The sequence below is a fragment of the Macaca thibetana genome, chromosome 1, assembly GCF_024542745.1.
Source record: "Macaca thibetana thibetana isolate TM-01 chromosome 1, ASM2454274v1, whole genome shotgun sequence".
NCBI classification, from domain to species: Eukaryota; Metazoa; Chordata; class Mammalia; order Primates; family Cercopithecidae; genus Macaca; species Macaca thibetana.
The window spans coordinates 128,267,505-128,282,973 of NC_065578.1; the positions used below are offsets into that span (position 1 = coordinate 128,267,505).

Sequence of the window (15,469 nt, forward strand, 5' to 3'; positions counted from 1 at the left end):
AGGCAGATCACCTGAGGTCAGGAGTTTAAGACCAGCCTGGCCAACGTGGGGACCCCGTCTCTACTAAAAATATAAAAATTAGCCGGGTGTGGTGGCACATGTCTGTAATGCCAGCTACTGGGAGGCTGAGGCAGGAGAATTGCGTGTACCTGGGAGGCGGAGGTTGCAGTGAGCTAAGATCGCGCCTTTCGTAAACCCGGGAGGCGGAGCTTGCAGTGAGCTGAGATCCGGCCACTGCACTCCAGCCTGGGCGACAGAGCCAGACTCAGTCTCAAAAAAAAAAAAAAAAAAAAAAGATCGCGCCTTTGCACTCCTGCCTGGGTGACAAAGGTAAAACTCCATCTTAAAAAAAAAATTTTAGGCCGGGCGCGGTGGCTCAAGCCTGTAATCCCAGCACTTTGGGAGGCCGAGACGGGCGGATCACGAGGTCAGGAGATCGAGACCATCCTGGCTAACACGGTGAAACCCCGTCTCTAGTAAAAAAAATACAAAAAACTAGCCGGGCGTGGTGGCGGGCGCCTGTAGTTCCAGCTACTTGGGAGGCTGAGGCAGGAGAATTGCTTGAACCTGGGAGGCAGAGCTTGCAGTGAGCTGAGATCCAGCCACTGCACTCCAGCCTGGGAGACAGAGCGAGACTCCATCTCAAAAAAAAAAAAAAAAAAAAGTATGTATATATATATATATATATATATATATATATATATATATATACACACACACACACACACACATACACAGATAAGAAGACAAAAAGAAAGTCTTGGTCACTTTGTCACCATTATACCTGTTTGCACTCTTATTTCCTAGGCCAAGCATGGGGATCAGCACGAGGGTCAGCACTACAACATCTCCCCCCAGGATTTGAAGACTGTATTTCCCCATGGCCTTCCTCCTCGCTTTGTGATGCAGGTGCTCAAGACAGGGAATGGTACTGGGGGGAGCCCAGAATACAAGCTGCTGCTAGCAAAGGGGTTGGGCTAAATGAGAAGAAAATTATAAAAGATGAAATTTAATCTGAAAAACAGAAATTCAACTGTTGATTACCTTTTGTGACTAGTACAATTACTTTAAGCTCATGTTTAAACAGTATTGATGTTTTCCTCCTTGTATAGCCCAAGAAGATTCCAGTAATTTCAGCATCAAATAATTGTTTTAAATGAACTTAAAATTTGCCTTGGCAAAATATCATGAAAATAGTTAATATGCTGCACAAAAGCAAAATCATAATATACTCCGGAGCTAAATAGAAGCGATATTTTGATTAGATGCGTTGGTTTTTATTCTCCCATGTATTTTGTGAAAATGTTATCAAGCTTGCCTGTGCAGGTGAGTTTTAGCGTGCGAGCCAGAGGATCTTATTTCTTTAGTGTGGTTTATTTCAGGAAATTAGATGAATAATAAGGGCATAACAGGTCGGGCGCTATGGCTCATGCCTGTAATCCCAGCTGCACTTTGGGAGGCCAAAGTGGAGGGATCACTTGAGCCCAGGAGTTCGAGACCAGTCTGGGCAACATAGGGAGACCTGTCTCTACAAAAATTAAAAATAAAAAATTAGCCGGACATGGTGCACACCTGTAGTCACAGCTCCTCGGGTGGCTGAGGTTGGAGGATCACTTGAGCTCAGGAGGTGATCAGTAAGCTGTGATTGCACCACTGTACCCCAGCCTGGGTAACAGAGCGAGACCTTATCTCAAGCAAAGTAAGGTATAACAGGCCAGGCAAGGTAGTTTATGCCTGTAGTCTCAGCACTTTGGGAGGTGAAGGTGGGACGATCGTTTGAGTGCAGGAGTTTAAGACCAGCTGGGCAATATAATGAGACTGTATCTTTAGAAAGAAAAACACGGGCAACCTGCTGGGGTCCCCTTCCACACTGTGGAAGCTTTGTTCTTTTCCTCTTCACAATAAATTCTTGCTGTTGCTCACTCAAAAAAAAAAAAATATTTAGTCGTGTGTGGTAGCTCCTTGAGGTAGCTCCTTAGGAGGCTGAGGCAGGAGGATGGCTTGAGCCCCGGAGTTCAGGCTGCAGTGAGCTACGATAGTGCCACAGCACTCCAACTTGGGCAACAGAGTGAGACCCTGTCTCCAAAAAACAATTTTAATTAAAAAAAATTTTTGTTGTTGTTGTTAAGATTGGAAATGGGACACAACCAGAAGAAAGCATCTGCAGTGGCACTTTAAACTGTTCAAGACATTCAAGTACAATATTGATTTAGCTTCAGGGTTGTGAGGTACTGTCTTTAATTAACTATTTGAAGTTGTTTTCAGACTGGGTTAACCAACAATGCTCTGGAAGAACTTAAGCATTCTTTTCATAATTTTCATTTACGTGAAGGCCCACTTCCTCACCATTATTGTGGATATTAGCATTGTCATACTGCCTAATATGACATTTTTTTTTTTTTTAATACTGCTTCTTTTGGAGCAGACCTAACTGACGGACAGTGTGCCTAGAGTAGCTGACTTTTATTTTATTATTATTATTTTAATTACAGAGCCTGGTTGTCTCACTCTGACAACCAGGCTGGAGTACAGTGGCGTGACCATAGCGTACTCTACATCTCTGACCTCCTGGGCTCAAGTGATCCTCCTGTCTTGGTATCTCAAAGTGCTGGGATTACAGGTGTGAGCCACAGCTCCCAGCCCTGATGTGCCTTTTTTTTTTTTTTTTTTTTTTTAAAACAGAGTTTCACTTTTGTCACCCAGGCTGGAATGCAGTGATGTGATCTCAGCTCACTGCAACCTCCGCCTCCTGAGTTCAAGTGATTCTCCTACCTCAGCCTCCCAAGGAGCTGGGATTACAGGTGCTCGCCACCACGCCTGGCTAATTTTTATATTTTTAGTAGAGATGGGGATTTGCCATATTGGCCAGGCTGCTCTCCAACTACTAACCTCAGGTGATCCACTTGCCTTGGCCTCCCAAAGTGCTGGGATTACAGGCGTGAGCCACCACGCCCAGCCGACATTTGTTTTAATACCTGTATCGTGTTTTTTTGAACATTGAACCTTCCATTAAGTTTGGAATCGCCTGTCAAATCCTACACCAATTCAATTGTTTTGTTAGGATTTCTTTTAAAAAATATCAACACTGGCTGGGTACAGTGGCTCACGCCTGTAATCCCAGCACTTTGGGAAGTCGAGGTGAGCAGATTACTTAAGGCCAGGAGTTCAAGACAAGCCTGGCCAAACATGGTGAAACTCCGTCTCTACTAAAAATACAAAAATTAGCTGGGCATGGTGGTGCATGCCTGTAGTCACAGCTACTTGTGAGACTGAAGCAGGAAAAACGCTTGACCCCGGGAGGCAGAGCTTGCAGTGAGCTGAGATCGTGTCACTGCACTCCAGTCTGTGCGACAGAGCGAGACTCTGTCTCAAAAAAATAAAAAAATTAACACTATTTTAGTTATACTTACAAATAGTATTTGTTAGATATTTATTATTAGTAGACATATTTTAATATTTTCTTTGCAAATCAGTTTCACACACATTAGTGCTTCCCAAATTTCCTGCCAAAGTATTCTGGTAGCAAAAGGGGAATGAACACATAAACTCTGAAAGGTTAGTATGCTGGGGGTGTGAGGTATGGATGGCCTTAGAGTTGTGGGGGCAGCTGGTCACACCTGCTCCTGAGCTGCCATGTATTTAGTTCTAGAGAAAAAAGTAAATGGTTAAAGTAATAAAAATAAATTTTAGGCCAGGCACGGTGGCTCATGCCTATAATCCCAGCACCTTGGGAGACCTAGGTGGGCGGATCATGAGGTCAGGAGTTCGAGACCAGCCTGACCAACATGGTGAAACCCTGTCTCTACTAAAATTACAAAAATCAGCCTGGCGTGCTTGCGGCACCTGTAATCCCAGCTACTGAGGAGGCTGAGGCGGGAGAATTGCTTGAACCCAGGAGGCGGAGGTTGCAGTGAGCCAAGATCACGCCACCGCACTCCAGCCTGGGTGACAGAGCGAGACTCCGTCTCAAAAAAAAAATTAACTAAAAATAAATTTTAGGCCGGGCGCACTGGCTCACGCCTGTAATCCCTGCACTTAGGGAGGCCGAGGCGGGGGGATCACCTGAGGTCGGGAGTTTGAGACCAGCCTGACCAATATTGAGAAACTCCATCTGTACTAAAAATACAAAATAGCCAGGCGTGGTGGTGCATGCCTGTAATCCCAGCTACTCGGGAGGCTGAGGTGGGAGAATCACTTGAACCGGGAGGCAGAGGTTGTGGTGAGCCGAGATCGTGCCATTGCATTCCAGCCTGAGCAACAAGAGTGAAACTCCGTCTCAAAAAAAAAAAAAAAAGTTAATGTTTATTGAATTATTAACTTGTGTCAGAAATTTTAAGCATTTTTCTATATGCTTTCCATATTTACAGTGGCCCTAAGTGGTATACATAATTTTGTCATGAGACATATCAATTATTTGTAGATTTTAGCTGCGATAGAATATATGCTTCAGTAACAGGAATAATCAAAAGCTGACTATCACATTACTTAGTGCGGAATAATGTATTTCAGTTTTTAGCTAAGTTATATGGATAGATTTTCAAACTCAGTACCAACCCAGCTTCTCCTAACCGAATAAATTAGAGGCATGCAATTTGATGGTCTTGGTTGCCACTTTTGGCAGAGTATGTATACCAAGAACTGGCTAGAAATTCCACACCCCACCCACTCCTTCCTTCTTTCCTATTTTATCAGGTGAAGACACTCAGTGAAGCTTGCCTGATGGTAAGGAAACCAGCCCTAGAACTTCTGCATTACCTGAAAAACACCAATTTTGCTTATCCGGCTGTACGATATCTTCTGTGTATCCTTTCCTGCCTGCTTGGACCCTCATAAACCAATGCTTTCTCCCCTCAAATAAGGGAAAAGAAGAAATGAAAAAAAGTACTATGGAGGCCAGGCACTGTGGTTCACACCTGTAATCCCAGGAGTTTGGGAAGCCGAAGCAGGCGTATCACCTGAAGTCAGGAGTTCAAGACCTGCCTGGCCGACATAGCGAAACCCCGCATTTACTAAAAATGCAAAAAATTAGCCGGGTGTGGTAGCATGCACCTGTAATCCCAGCTACTTGGGAAGCTGAGGCAGGAGAATCGCTTGAACCCGGGAAGTGGAGGTTGCTGTGAGCTGATATCAAGCCACTTCACTCCAGCCTGGGAGACAGAGTGAGACCCTGTCTGAAAAAAAAAAAACAAAACAAAGCGTAACTACTGTTCACAGTACAAATGATCCTTCTAGTCATGTTTTCTTTAACAACATATACTTTAGATGGAGAGAAGGGAACAGGAAAAACCCTCAGTCTCTGCCATGTTATTCATTTCTGTGCAAAACAGGACTGGCTGATACTACATATTCCAGACGGTGAGAACTTCCCGTTGTTTCTTCTGTCTGTTAGGTTTAGTTATCCTGTTACTGTATTTTCTTTTTTCTTTTCTTTTCTTTTTTTTTTTTTTTTGAGATGGAGTTTCGCTCTTGTTGGCCAGTCTGGAGTGCAGTGGTGCAATCTCAGGTCACTGCAACTTCTGCCTCCCAGGCTCAAGAGATTCTCCTGCCTCAGCCTCCCAAGTAGCTGGGATTACAGGTGCCCTCCACACCACCACGCCCAGCTAGTTTTTGTAGTTTTATAGAGACAGGGTTTCACCATGTTGGCCGGGCTGGTCTTGAACTCCTGACCTCAGGTGATCCACCTGCTTCAGCCTCCCAAAGTGCTGGGATTACAGGCGTGAGCCACTGCGCCCGGCCTCAGCTTTAACTTTCCTAGCTAAAGGAAAAGGCTTTGCCAGTCACAATGGCTGACACCCATAATCACAGCACTTTGGGAGGCTGAGGTCGGAATATTGCTCAGAGCCCAGGAGGAGGCTGCAGTGAGCTGTGATCACACCACTACACTCTAGCATGGGCAACAAAGCAAGACCCTGTCTCAAAAAAAAAAAAAAAAAAAAAAAAAGCCTTTGCTCCAGAGCAGTCTGAGCTCATCCATCATGATTTCTTCGTGATATTAGTGCCAAGCAGGTTACAAGGTGAAGTCAATGTGACAAAAGGAAATTGGAGTAAAAGCTTCCTGAAGCCTTTGATGCTAAGCAGTCCTTCTTTTGATATTTAATACCCATGAGCATAAACTCCTGCCTTAGAGGTCGCCATGGAGTTTTTTGTTGTTGTTTTTTTGTTTTTGTTTTTGTTTTGCCATCAGTTAACAATCCTGAGTACCCAGAGAGCCTTTTACTATTTATCAGCATTCTAGAGTCGTCAGTGTGGATTGTCAAAACTTGCATTTATCTCTTTTGTGTTCAATGTTGTGTGCATCCACATTTTCTTTTTTAAACAACCCTGCTTGCATAGTAACATCCACATTTTCTAACTTACCTTTCAAACCTGCCGGTAAGCAGAAGTGGCATTTAATTCACTTGGTATGATTTATATATTGATTCTAATGATAATGTTTAGTCTAAGCTGGACCTGACAAGGCCAGGCATAGTGGTGCACCAGACTTTGAGAGGCTGAGGCAGGAGGATCACCTGAGCCTGGGAGTTCAAGGTTACAGTGAGCTGTGATCACATCCTGCCTTCTAGCCTGGGTGACAGAGCAAGAGGCTGTCTCAAAAAACAAAGAAAAGAGCCGGGCGCGGTGGCTCAAGCCTGTAATCCCAGCACTTTGGGAGGCCGAGACGGGTGGATCACGAGGTCAGGAGATCGAGACCATCCTGGCTAACACGATGAAACCCCATCTCTACTAAAAAATACAAAAAACTAGCCAGGCGAGGTGGCGGGCGCCTGTAGTCCCAGCTACTCGGGAGGCTGAGGCAGGAGAATGGCGTGAACCCGGGAGGCGGAGCTTGCAGTGAGCTGAGATCCGGCCACTGCACTCCAGCCTGGGCGGCAGAGCGAGACTCCGTCTCAAAAAAAAAAAAAACAAAGAAAAGAAATATATATGAGAAACTAAAGTCATTTCCCATAACTTAAAAGAGGCTGGAATATTTCGAGTTGAATACAGTTTCTGCGTGGCTTGTTTTCTTCTGCCTCTTTTTTTTAAAGCTCATCTTTGGGTGAAAAATTGTCAGGATCTTCTGCAGTCCAACTACAACAAACAGCGCTTTGATCAACCTTTAGAGGCTTCAACCTGGCTGAAGAATTTCAAAACTACAAATGAGCGCTTCTTGAACCAGGTGACTAGACTCTCAGAAGTTGAGTGCTTGGTAGTCCTTATATGGATTCTTTGTGCCCTGAGTACCAATAGACTATGGAGAACTGATACTGGAGTTGAAATATCTGTATCAGTTTTAATTTCTTTTTGTAAGTTTTGCTCACAGTGGACTCATAACTTGAAACTCATTTATCCATGTGAAATAAATAGGCAACAGTAAGTTGTTCCCATTTTGTGGGTAGCAAAGTGAAATTCAGTTGATTCATTGACTTGTCAAGGTACAGCCTCCAATCCCTGGCAAGCACATTTCCAACTACATGATTTTCTCCAGATAAGATCTTTTTAGGGAACCAGAAATGTATTGGAAAAATTCTTCTTTACCCTGGTGATTCCTGGATACCCTGTCTAGACCAGGGGCCTTCAACTCTGGGTATAAAGCAGAGTCACCTAAGGGCTTGTTAAAAATGCAGATGCCATTCTGGACATTTTCATCAGAATCCCTTATGTATGTTTTTTCAAGACTCCAAGCAGAAATGGATTAGAAAGCATTCACTTTGGTCAGGTACGGTGGCTCATATCTATAATCCCAGCACTTTGGGAGGCCGAGGCAGGAGTTCGAGATGAGCCTGGCCAACATGATGAAATCCCATCTCTACTAAAAATACAAAAATTAGCTGGGCGTGGTGGTGCATGCCTGTAGGCCCATCTATTCAGGAGGCTGAGGCAGGGGAATCTCTTGAACCTGAGAATCAGAGGTTGTAGTGAGCCGAGATAGCGCCACTGCACTCCAGCCTGGGTGACAAAGTGAGATATGGTCTCAAAAAACAGAAAAAAGAGGTCAGGCGTGGTGGCTCAGACATGTAATCCTAGCATTTTGGGAGGCCGAGGTGGGCAGATCACCTGAGGTCAGGAATCTAGACCAGCCTGGCCAACATGGTGAAACCCCATCTCTACTAAAAATACAAAAATTAGCCAGGCATGTTGGCACACGCCCGAAATCCCAGCTACTCAGGAGGCTGAGGCAGGAGAATCGCTTGAACCTGGGAAGTGGATGTTGCAGTGAGCTGAGATCGCACCACTGCACTCCAGCCTGGGTTACAGAGCGAAACTCTGTCTCAAAAAAAAAAAAAAAAAAAACAAAACGAAAGCCTTCACTTCTACGTTGAGGTCTCTTGCAGAACCTGAACAATAGATTAAAATGAACTCCTATTAACCTTAGCCTCCAACCTTTTCAAGCGATGGTTTCACCCTTAGGCCAAGTAGCCTTTTTTTGGTTTTTATTTTCTTTGCTTGCTTTTAGATAAAAGTTCAAGAGAAGTATGTCTGGAATAAGAGAGAAAGCACTGAGAAAGGCAGTCCTCTGGGAGAAGTGGTTGAACAGGTATAAGAAAAGACACTGAATGTGTAACATGCAATAACAAGAGAAGGCCTCCGGTAGCACTACAATCCACTGTCTCTCCCAACAGGGCATCACGCGGGTGAGGAATGCCACAGATGCAGTTGGAATTGTGCTGAAAGAGCTAAAGAGGCAAAGTTCTTTGGGTATTTTTCACCTCCTGGTGGCCGTGGATGGAATCAATGCTCTTTGGGGAAGAACCACCCTGAAAAGAGAAGATAAAAGCCCGGTAGGAAAACTGGGTGTCTCTATCGATATTCTTTCTCTGATTTCTGGTTCCATCAGTATGGAGGCTGGGTCTTAGCCTTGTAGACCATACAATATGTTTTCTTGCCCTAGGAATATTTAAAGTAAGATAAACAGTAAACAGCTGGGTGCAGTGGCTCACGCCTGTAATCCCAGTGGCTCAGGATGCTGAGGTGGGAGGATCGCTTGAGGCCAGGAGTTCAAGACTAGGATGGGCACTATAGCAAGGCCCCTGCCTCTAAAAAAATAAGGAATTAGCCAGTAGCCAGGCATGGTGGCACACACCTGTAGTCACCGCTACTGGAAAGCTGAGGCCAGAGGATCACTTGAGCCCTGGAGTTCAGGGTTGTAATGTGGCATGATTACAACACTGCACACCAACCTGGGTGACAGAGTGAGATCCTGTCTCTTAAAAAATATATATATGGCTGGGCTCAGTGGCTCATGCCTGTAATCCCAGCACTTGGGGAGACTGAGGCGGCCGAATCACCTGAGGTCGGAGTTTGAGACCAGCTTGACCAACATGGTGAAACCCCATCTCTACTAAAAATACAAAAACTGGCCGGGCATGGTGGCGCATGCCTGTAATCCCACCTACTCAGGAGGCTGAGGCAGGAGAATCGCTTGAACCCGGGAGCCGATTGCGCCACTGCACTCCAGCCTGGGCAACGAGCAAAACTCCGTGTCAAAAAAACTCCATATACACACACACATTCATATATATATGTGTATATGCACATATACATATGTATGTGCACATATGTGTTTGCGTATATATGCACATATTCACATGTATATCTGCACATACATATTCATATATGTATACGCATATGTTCATATGTGCATATATACACATATATTCATATTCATATATGCGTGTATATATATATATATGAAGATAAACAGCAAGGCCTGTGGTGGCTGATGCCTGTAATCCCAGCACTTTTAGGAGGCCGAGATGGGTGGTTTGCTTGAGTCCAGGAGTTTGGAGTTTGAGATCAGCCTGGGCAGCACAGTGAAACCCTGTCTCTACAAAAAACACAAAAAATTAGCTGGGCATGGTGGTTTGCACCTGTATGTAGCTCGAGCTCCTTGGAAGGCTGAGATGGGAGGATGGCTGGAGCCCAAGAGGCAGAGGCTGCAATGAGTGGAGATGGTATCACTGCATTCCAGGCTGGGCAACAGAATGAGACTCTGTCTCAAAAAAAAAAAAAAAAAAAAAAAAAAGATAAACAGTAAAATGGAAACAGAGGAGAAGGTAATGCCAAGAGTTCCACTATTCATTGAAAACTAAGGGAGTATATTGTGGAAAGAGAATGACAGCAGAAGCTATGTTTTCTTTCTTTCTTAATTTTTTATCTTTTGATTCTTTTTTCAAAATGAGGCTAGATGGTCTAAGCAGAGGAGATCAGAAGCATCAAAATGGGGCTGGTTTGGGGTAGTGGGTGTTTTTCTCGGTGACTGTTGTTAATCTCCAGAAGCATGGCAGTTCTGAGGCCAAAGGCTATGTGGCTTATTCCAGAGGGAGTACCTTCAGGTATACAATTATGTCTTAGTTGAGGGTTTTAAAAAAATTGTTGTCACCAGGCGCGGTGGCTCATGCTTGTAATCCCAGCACTTTGGGAGGCCGAGGTGGGCGGATCACAAGGTCAGAAGTTCGAGACCATCCTGGCTAACATGGTGAAACCTTGTCTCTACTAAAAATATAAAAAATTAGGTGCTGATGGCATCTGCCTGTAGTCCCAGCTACTCAGGAGGCTGAGGCAGGAGAATTGCTTGAACCCAGGAGGCGGAGGTTGCAAGTAAGCCGAGATCACGCCACTGCACTCCAGCCTGGGCGACAGAGCAAGACTCTGTCAAGAAAAACAAAAAAAAACACAAAAAAATTGTCAGTTATTTCAGGAGGACATCTGGGAAAGGCACGTGATGATCTCTTATCTCTTTCTGTCCAATATGCAGATTGCCCCAGAGGAATTAGCACTTATTCACAACTTGAGGAAAATGATGAAAAATGATTGGGTAAGTGTATATGATACCTCACACATTTCAGAAAGAAATGTATTTTCATTTTAAACATGTTCTCCTATTTCATTGCTAGTACTTTACCATCTCTAATTTTATGGACAGTAAGTTATTATGTCTTATTTAATTCCTGTATCTGTACCAAGTTAGAAATAAGGTCTGAATTAAAATCTATGTATATGGTTTATAATCTTTCCACTTAACTGGAGTAAGTTTATTCACAACCATTTTATTTAAATATTGGCCTAATTTTATTTTGCTTGTAGACATTTAAAGTGTTTTTGTATTTCCTTACGGTCTTTGGAAAAGAGTTTGAGACCCACACATATGTCATGGTAAATTAAAATCAGGCAGCAGTTTACTGTCAGAGCCACAGCTGGAATAACCAATTTAGTTGCCATTTAACTGTGCTAGACCATACTTTTGTAACACTGTATGCCCAAGAAAGAAAAAAACATTTACAGATGATTAAATTGCAGTTTTCTATCCTTTTCAACTTTTTCCAGTTCAGCCATTTCTTGTTTCTTTCAGCATGGTGGTGCCATTGTGTCGACTTTGAGCCAGACTGGGTCTCTCTTTAAGCCCCGGAAAGCCTATCTGCCCCAGGAGTTGCTGGGAAAGGTCAAGTCAAACGAAAATTTGTCTTAGATTGTTATCCTGTCTAAAGAAAAGTATTTATTAATCTATTTATTTTGACATAATTTCAGACTTAGAGAAAAATCATATTCCTTTATGCCCTTCTCCTGGATTCCTAAAATATTAACTTGATCATAATTGCTTTAGCCGTCTGTCTTTCTCCAGAGTTTCTTTGCTTTTTTTTTTTTTTGAGGCGGAGACTTGCTCTGTCACCCAGGCTTGAGTGCGATGGCGCAATCTCGGCTCACCGCAACCTCCACCTACTGGGTTCAAGTGATTCTCCTTTCTCAGCCTCCTAAGTAGCTGGGATTACAGGTGTCCACCACCACGCCCAGCTAAATTTTTTTTTTTTTTAGTAGAGATGAGGTTTCACCATGTTGGCCAGGCTGGTTTCAAACTCCTGACCTCAAGTGATCCGCCCACCTCAGCCTCCCAAAGTGCTAGGATTATAGGCGTGAGCCACAGTGCCTGGTCTTAACGCTTCTTTGTCTCCAAATAATGTCTCATTCATATAAACAAAGATACTTTAATATATACCCTGAGCATAATTATCAAAGTCAGAAAATTGACATTGATGTCATACTTATACCTAATTAGTGGAATTCTGATGTAGCCAGTTATCCCGGTATCTTTTATAGAAAAATAAATCCCAGATAATGTGTCACATTAAGTTGTCATGTCTCTGGCCGGGTACAGTGGCTCATGCCTGTAATCCCAGCACTTTGGGAGGCCGAGGCAGGTGGATAACGAGGTCAGGAGATCAAGACCATCCTGGCTAACACGGTGAAACCCCATCTCTACTAAAAATACAAAAAATTAGCCAGGCGTGGTGGTACGTGCGTGTAGTCTCAGTTACTTGGGAGGCTGAGGCAGAAGAATCGCTTGAACCCAGGAGGTGGAGGTTGCAGTGAACCAAGATTGCGCCACTGCACTCTAGCCTGAGCCACAAAGCAAGACTCCGTCTCAAGAAAAAAAAAAAAAATTCCTTCCTGTGAGCATGGTGGCTCACAGCTGTAATCCCAGCACTTTGGGAGGCCAAGGCAGAAGGATCCCTTGAGCTCAGGAGTTTGAGACCAGCCTGGGCAACAAAGTGAGACCCCACCTCTACAAAAAAAGTTTTTAAATTAGCTGGGCATGGTGGCATTCACATGTAGTCACAGCTACTCTGAAGACTGAGGTGGGAGGATCGCTTGAGCCCGGGAGGTCAAGGTTGTAGTCAGCCCTGATTTTGCCAGTGCACGCCATCCTGGGCAACAGAGTGAGGCCCTATCACAACAGCAAAAAAAAAAAGCTCCTTCAAACTTGCTTCTATATCCTTTTAACATGTCCCGATCATTATGTTTTTGGAGACAGGGTCTCACTCTGTCACCCAGGTTGTAGTGCAGTAGCACCATCATAACTCACTGTAGCCTTGAGCACATGCCACCATACCCAACCACGCTGAATGTTGTCTTTCTTTTTTTTTTTTTTTTTTCTAGAGGCAGGGTCTTAACTATGTTTTTGCCTAGGGTGGTCTTGAACTGCTCGCTTCAGGCCGGGCATGGTGGCTTATGCCTGTAATCCTAGCACTTTGGGAGGCCGAGGCAGGTGGATCACAAGGTCAAGAGATTGAGACCATCCTGGCTAACATGGTGAAACCCCGTCTCTACTAAAAATGCAAAAAAAAAAAAAAAAAAATTAGCCGGGCGTGGCAGCGGGCGCCTGTAATCCCAGCTACTTGGGAGGTTGAGGCAGGAGAATGGTGTGAACCCGGGAGGCGGAGCTTGCAGTGAGCCGAGATCGCGCCACTGCACTCCAGCCTAGGCGACAGAGCGAGAGTCCGTCTCAAAAAAAAAAAAAAAAAAAAAAAAAAATATATATATATATATATATATATATATATAGTATCTGTAGCTGCGTAGAGCACGAGTAGCCAGACACCATATGTGGAATCCTGTATCAGGCAATGTTGCCAGAGAATGAGAAGTAGAGTTACATAGAAGAAAAACAAAGACTTTGCCTTCAAAGTGCTTAAGTAGTTTGTCTGGTGCCTTGTCCCTTAACTAATATGTTTCCTGATCCTTTTTCTTCCCCAGGAAGGATTTGATGCCCTGGATCCCTTTATTCCCATCCTGGTTTCCAACTATAACCCAAAGGAATTTGAAAGTTGTATTCAGTATTATTTGGAAAACAATTGGCTTCAACATGAGAAAGGTCCATCATTTAGTTTTTTCCTATCAGGGCTTTGTGATCACAGTAGAATCCCACTCAATCAGAGCCTTGATCTCTTCTTCCATCAACAACAGCCTTAATTTGTACTTTATCCTTTATCTTGACTTCTTTCTGGCTGATAAATGGTACAGAAAGGTGGGTGGAAGGTTGTTATGGTTTAATTTACAAAAGAGATTTTATCCCTAAATGTTTCATGATAAAGAAGGGAGCAAAACCAACTCCATCCACTGGGCAGAGTTTCCAGGTAATTGGGTTCCTGCCACATTCTCCTTAATGAATTTATTCATTCAACAGACTTCACTTGAGAGATTCATTCTGGGACACCCACAGAATAATTCATACTGCACGAGGGCTACTCCAGCACCTAAGTAAATCTTTGCCACACCTGTCCTAGTAGATGTACAGAAATTAACTTCAGCACCATATTTCATCTACTCTGACTGAAAGCATTCCAGCTGTTCATTTATTTGCCCTTGACCTCACCTTTGAATATGAGAGGGGATATAGAAGAAAAGCTAAGGCTGTTCTATCACTAGATAATAGAAAGTTAATAGTAATTGGAGGCCTGGTGCAGTGGCTCACGCCTGTAATCTGCACTTTGGTAGGCCAAGGTGGGAGGATCACTTGACGTCGGCAGTTTGAGACCAGCCTGGTTTATACAGTGAGACCCTATTTCTATTGAAAAAAGCAAAAAAAAAAAAAAAAAAAGTACTAATTGGAATAGCTTATTAAAGGAGTACAGTGAAGAGTGTAAGACTAACTGCAGCATGTTAAGTTGGGACACACAATGGACAGATTTCTAAGAGTTGGGAGATGTGACAAAATCCTGACGTCCAGAAGACACTCTTGGAGTGGAAGGAGAGCTCCATGGTGGATTGGAGGAGTAGACACAGAAAAGGAAATAATGCATACAAAAGAAGAGTAGCTTGTTGGGGTAAGGGTCTAGAAGTAAGATTTCTTGGGAGATGATAATTACCTCAGAACGTAATTTGGATATAGTAGCCTCTGACTACACCATTTCCTGGGGAACACAGTGCAGCAGGAAACTGCCACTTACCTGTGTTTGTCTCCATTTTAGCTCCTACAGAAGAAGGGAAAAAAGAGCTGCTGTTCCTAAGTAACGCGAACCCCTCGCTGCTGGAGCGGCACTGTGCCTACCTCTAAACCACGATCACAACATGTGAGGAAGACAGTGGACATCTCCTTTTGTCTGGACCTAGTGAGATGAGGAAGTCGGGCAGTAAACAGGAAGAGGAGCCAGGCCCTTGTACCTAGGGGATTGGACAGGACTGCAGTTGGCTCTAGACCTGCATTAAAATGGGTTTCACTGTGAATGCGTGACAATAAGATGTTCCCTTGTTCCTGAAACTTCTATTGGTTTATTGGATGTGGTTTTTCACATTTAAGATAACTGTGGCTCTTTTCCTAAAAAATAAAATACCTTTCTAAAGTGTTGTGTTAGATTAATAATATGGAAGGAGTCTTTAGATTGGCCAAGTTGCATTTCTCTGATATTCCACTTGTTGCAGGTCAGAAGAGATCAATTCTACAGAAATTTCCAGTGGTTCTGTTGAGGTTTTATGGAATTCAGCATGTCAAAATTCACAGCTGGCTGGGCACAGTGGCTCATGCCTGTAATCCCAGCACTTTGGAAGCCCAAGGCGGGCAGACTGCTTGAGTTCAGGAGTTTGCAACCAGCCTGGGCAACATAGTAAAACCCTGTCTCTACTAAAACTACAAAAATTAGCCGGGCACGGTGGCATGCCCCTGTAATCCAAGCTATTCGGCAGGCTGAGGCAGGAGAATTGCTTCAACTTGGGAGGC

The 15,469-nt window shown here is 43.8% G+C and overlaps 2 protein-coding genes across 13 annotated transcripts in view; both read left to right on the forward strand.

The window, feature by feature from the left end:
- The window catches only part of DAP3 (death associated protein 3), a 183,236-nt gene extending 168,141 nt beyond the window's left edge, over positions 1 to 15,095 (forward strand). For 9 of the 10 annotated variants that reach the window (XM_050754828.1, XM_050754848.1, XM_050754837.1 and 6 more), the window contains 10 exons: positions 808 to 909; positions 4,693 to 4,801; positions 5,263 to 5,355; positions 7,026 to 7,156; positions 8,435 to 8,515; positions 8,601 to 8,759; positions 10,736 to 10,795; positions 11,330 to 11,419; positions 13,510 to 13,627; positions 14,724 to 15,095. In XM_050754828.1, the coding sequence (XP_050610785.1) occupies positions 808 to 909; positions 4,693 to 4,801; positions 5,263 to 5,355; positions 7,026 to 7,156; positions 8,435 to 8,515; positions 8,601 to 8,759; positions 10,736 to 10,795; positions 11,330 to 11,419; positions 13,510 to 13,627; positions 14,724 to 14,809 (1,029 nt within the window). In that variant the 3' untranslated portion in view covers positions 14,810 to 15,095. The remainder of the gene's footprint in view (positions 1 to 807; positions 910 to 4,692; positions 4,802 to 5,262; positions 5,356 to 7,025; positions 7,157 to 8,434; positions 8,516 to 8,600; positions 8,760 to 10,735; positions 10,796 to 11,329; positions 11,420 to 13,509; positions 13,628 to 14,723) is intronic. The other variant, XM_050754839.1, reaches the window with a different exon arrangement.
- MSTO1 (misato mitochondrial distribution and morphology regulator 1) overlaps positions 1 to 15,469 on the forward strand; it is a 140,030-nt gene that overhangs the window by 113,014 nt on the left and 11,547 nt on the right. The window lies entirely within an intron of this gene.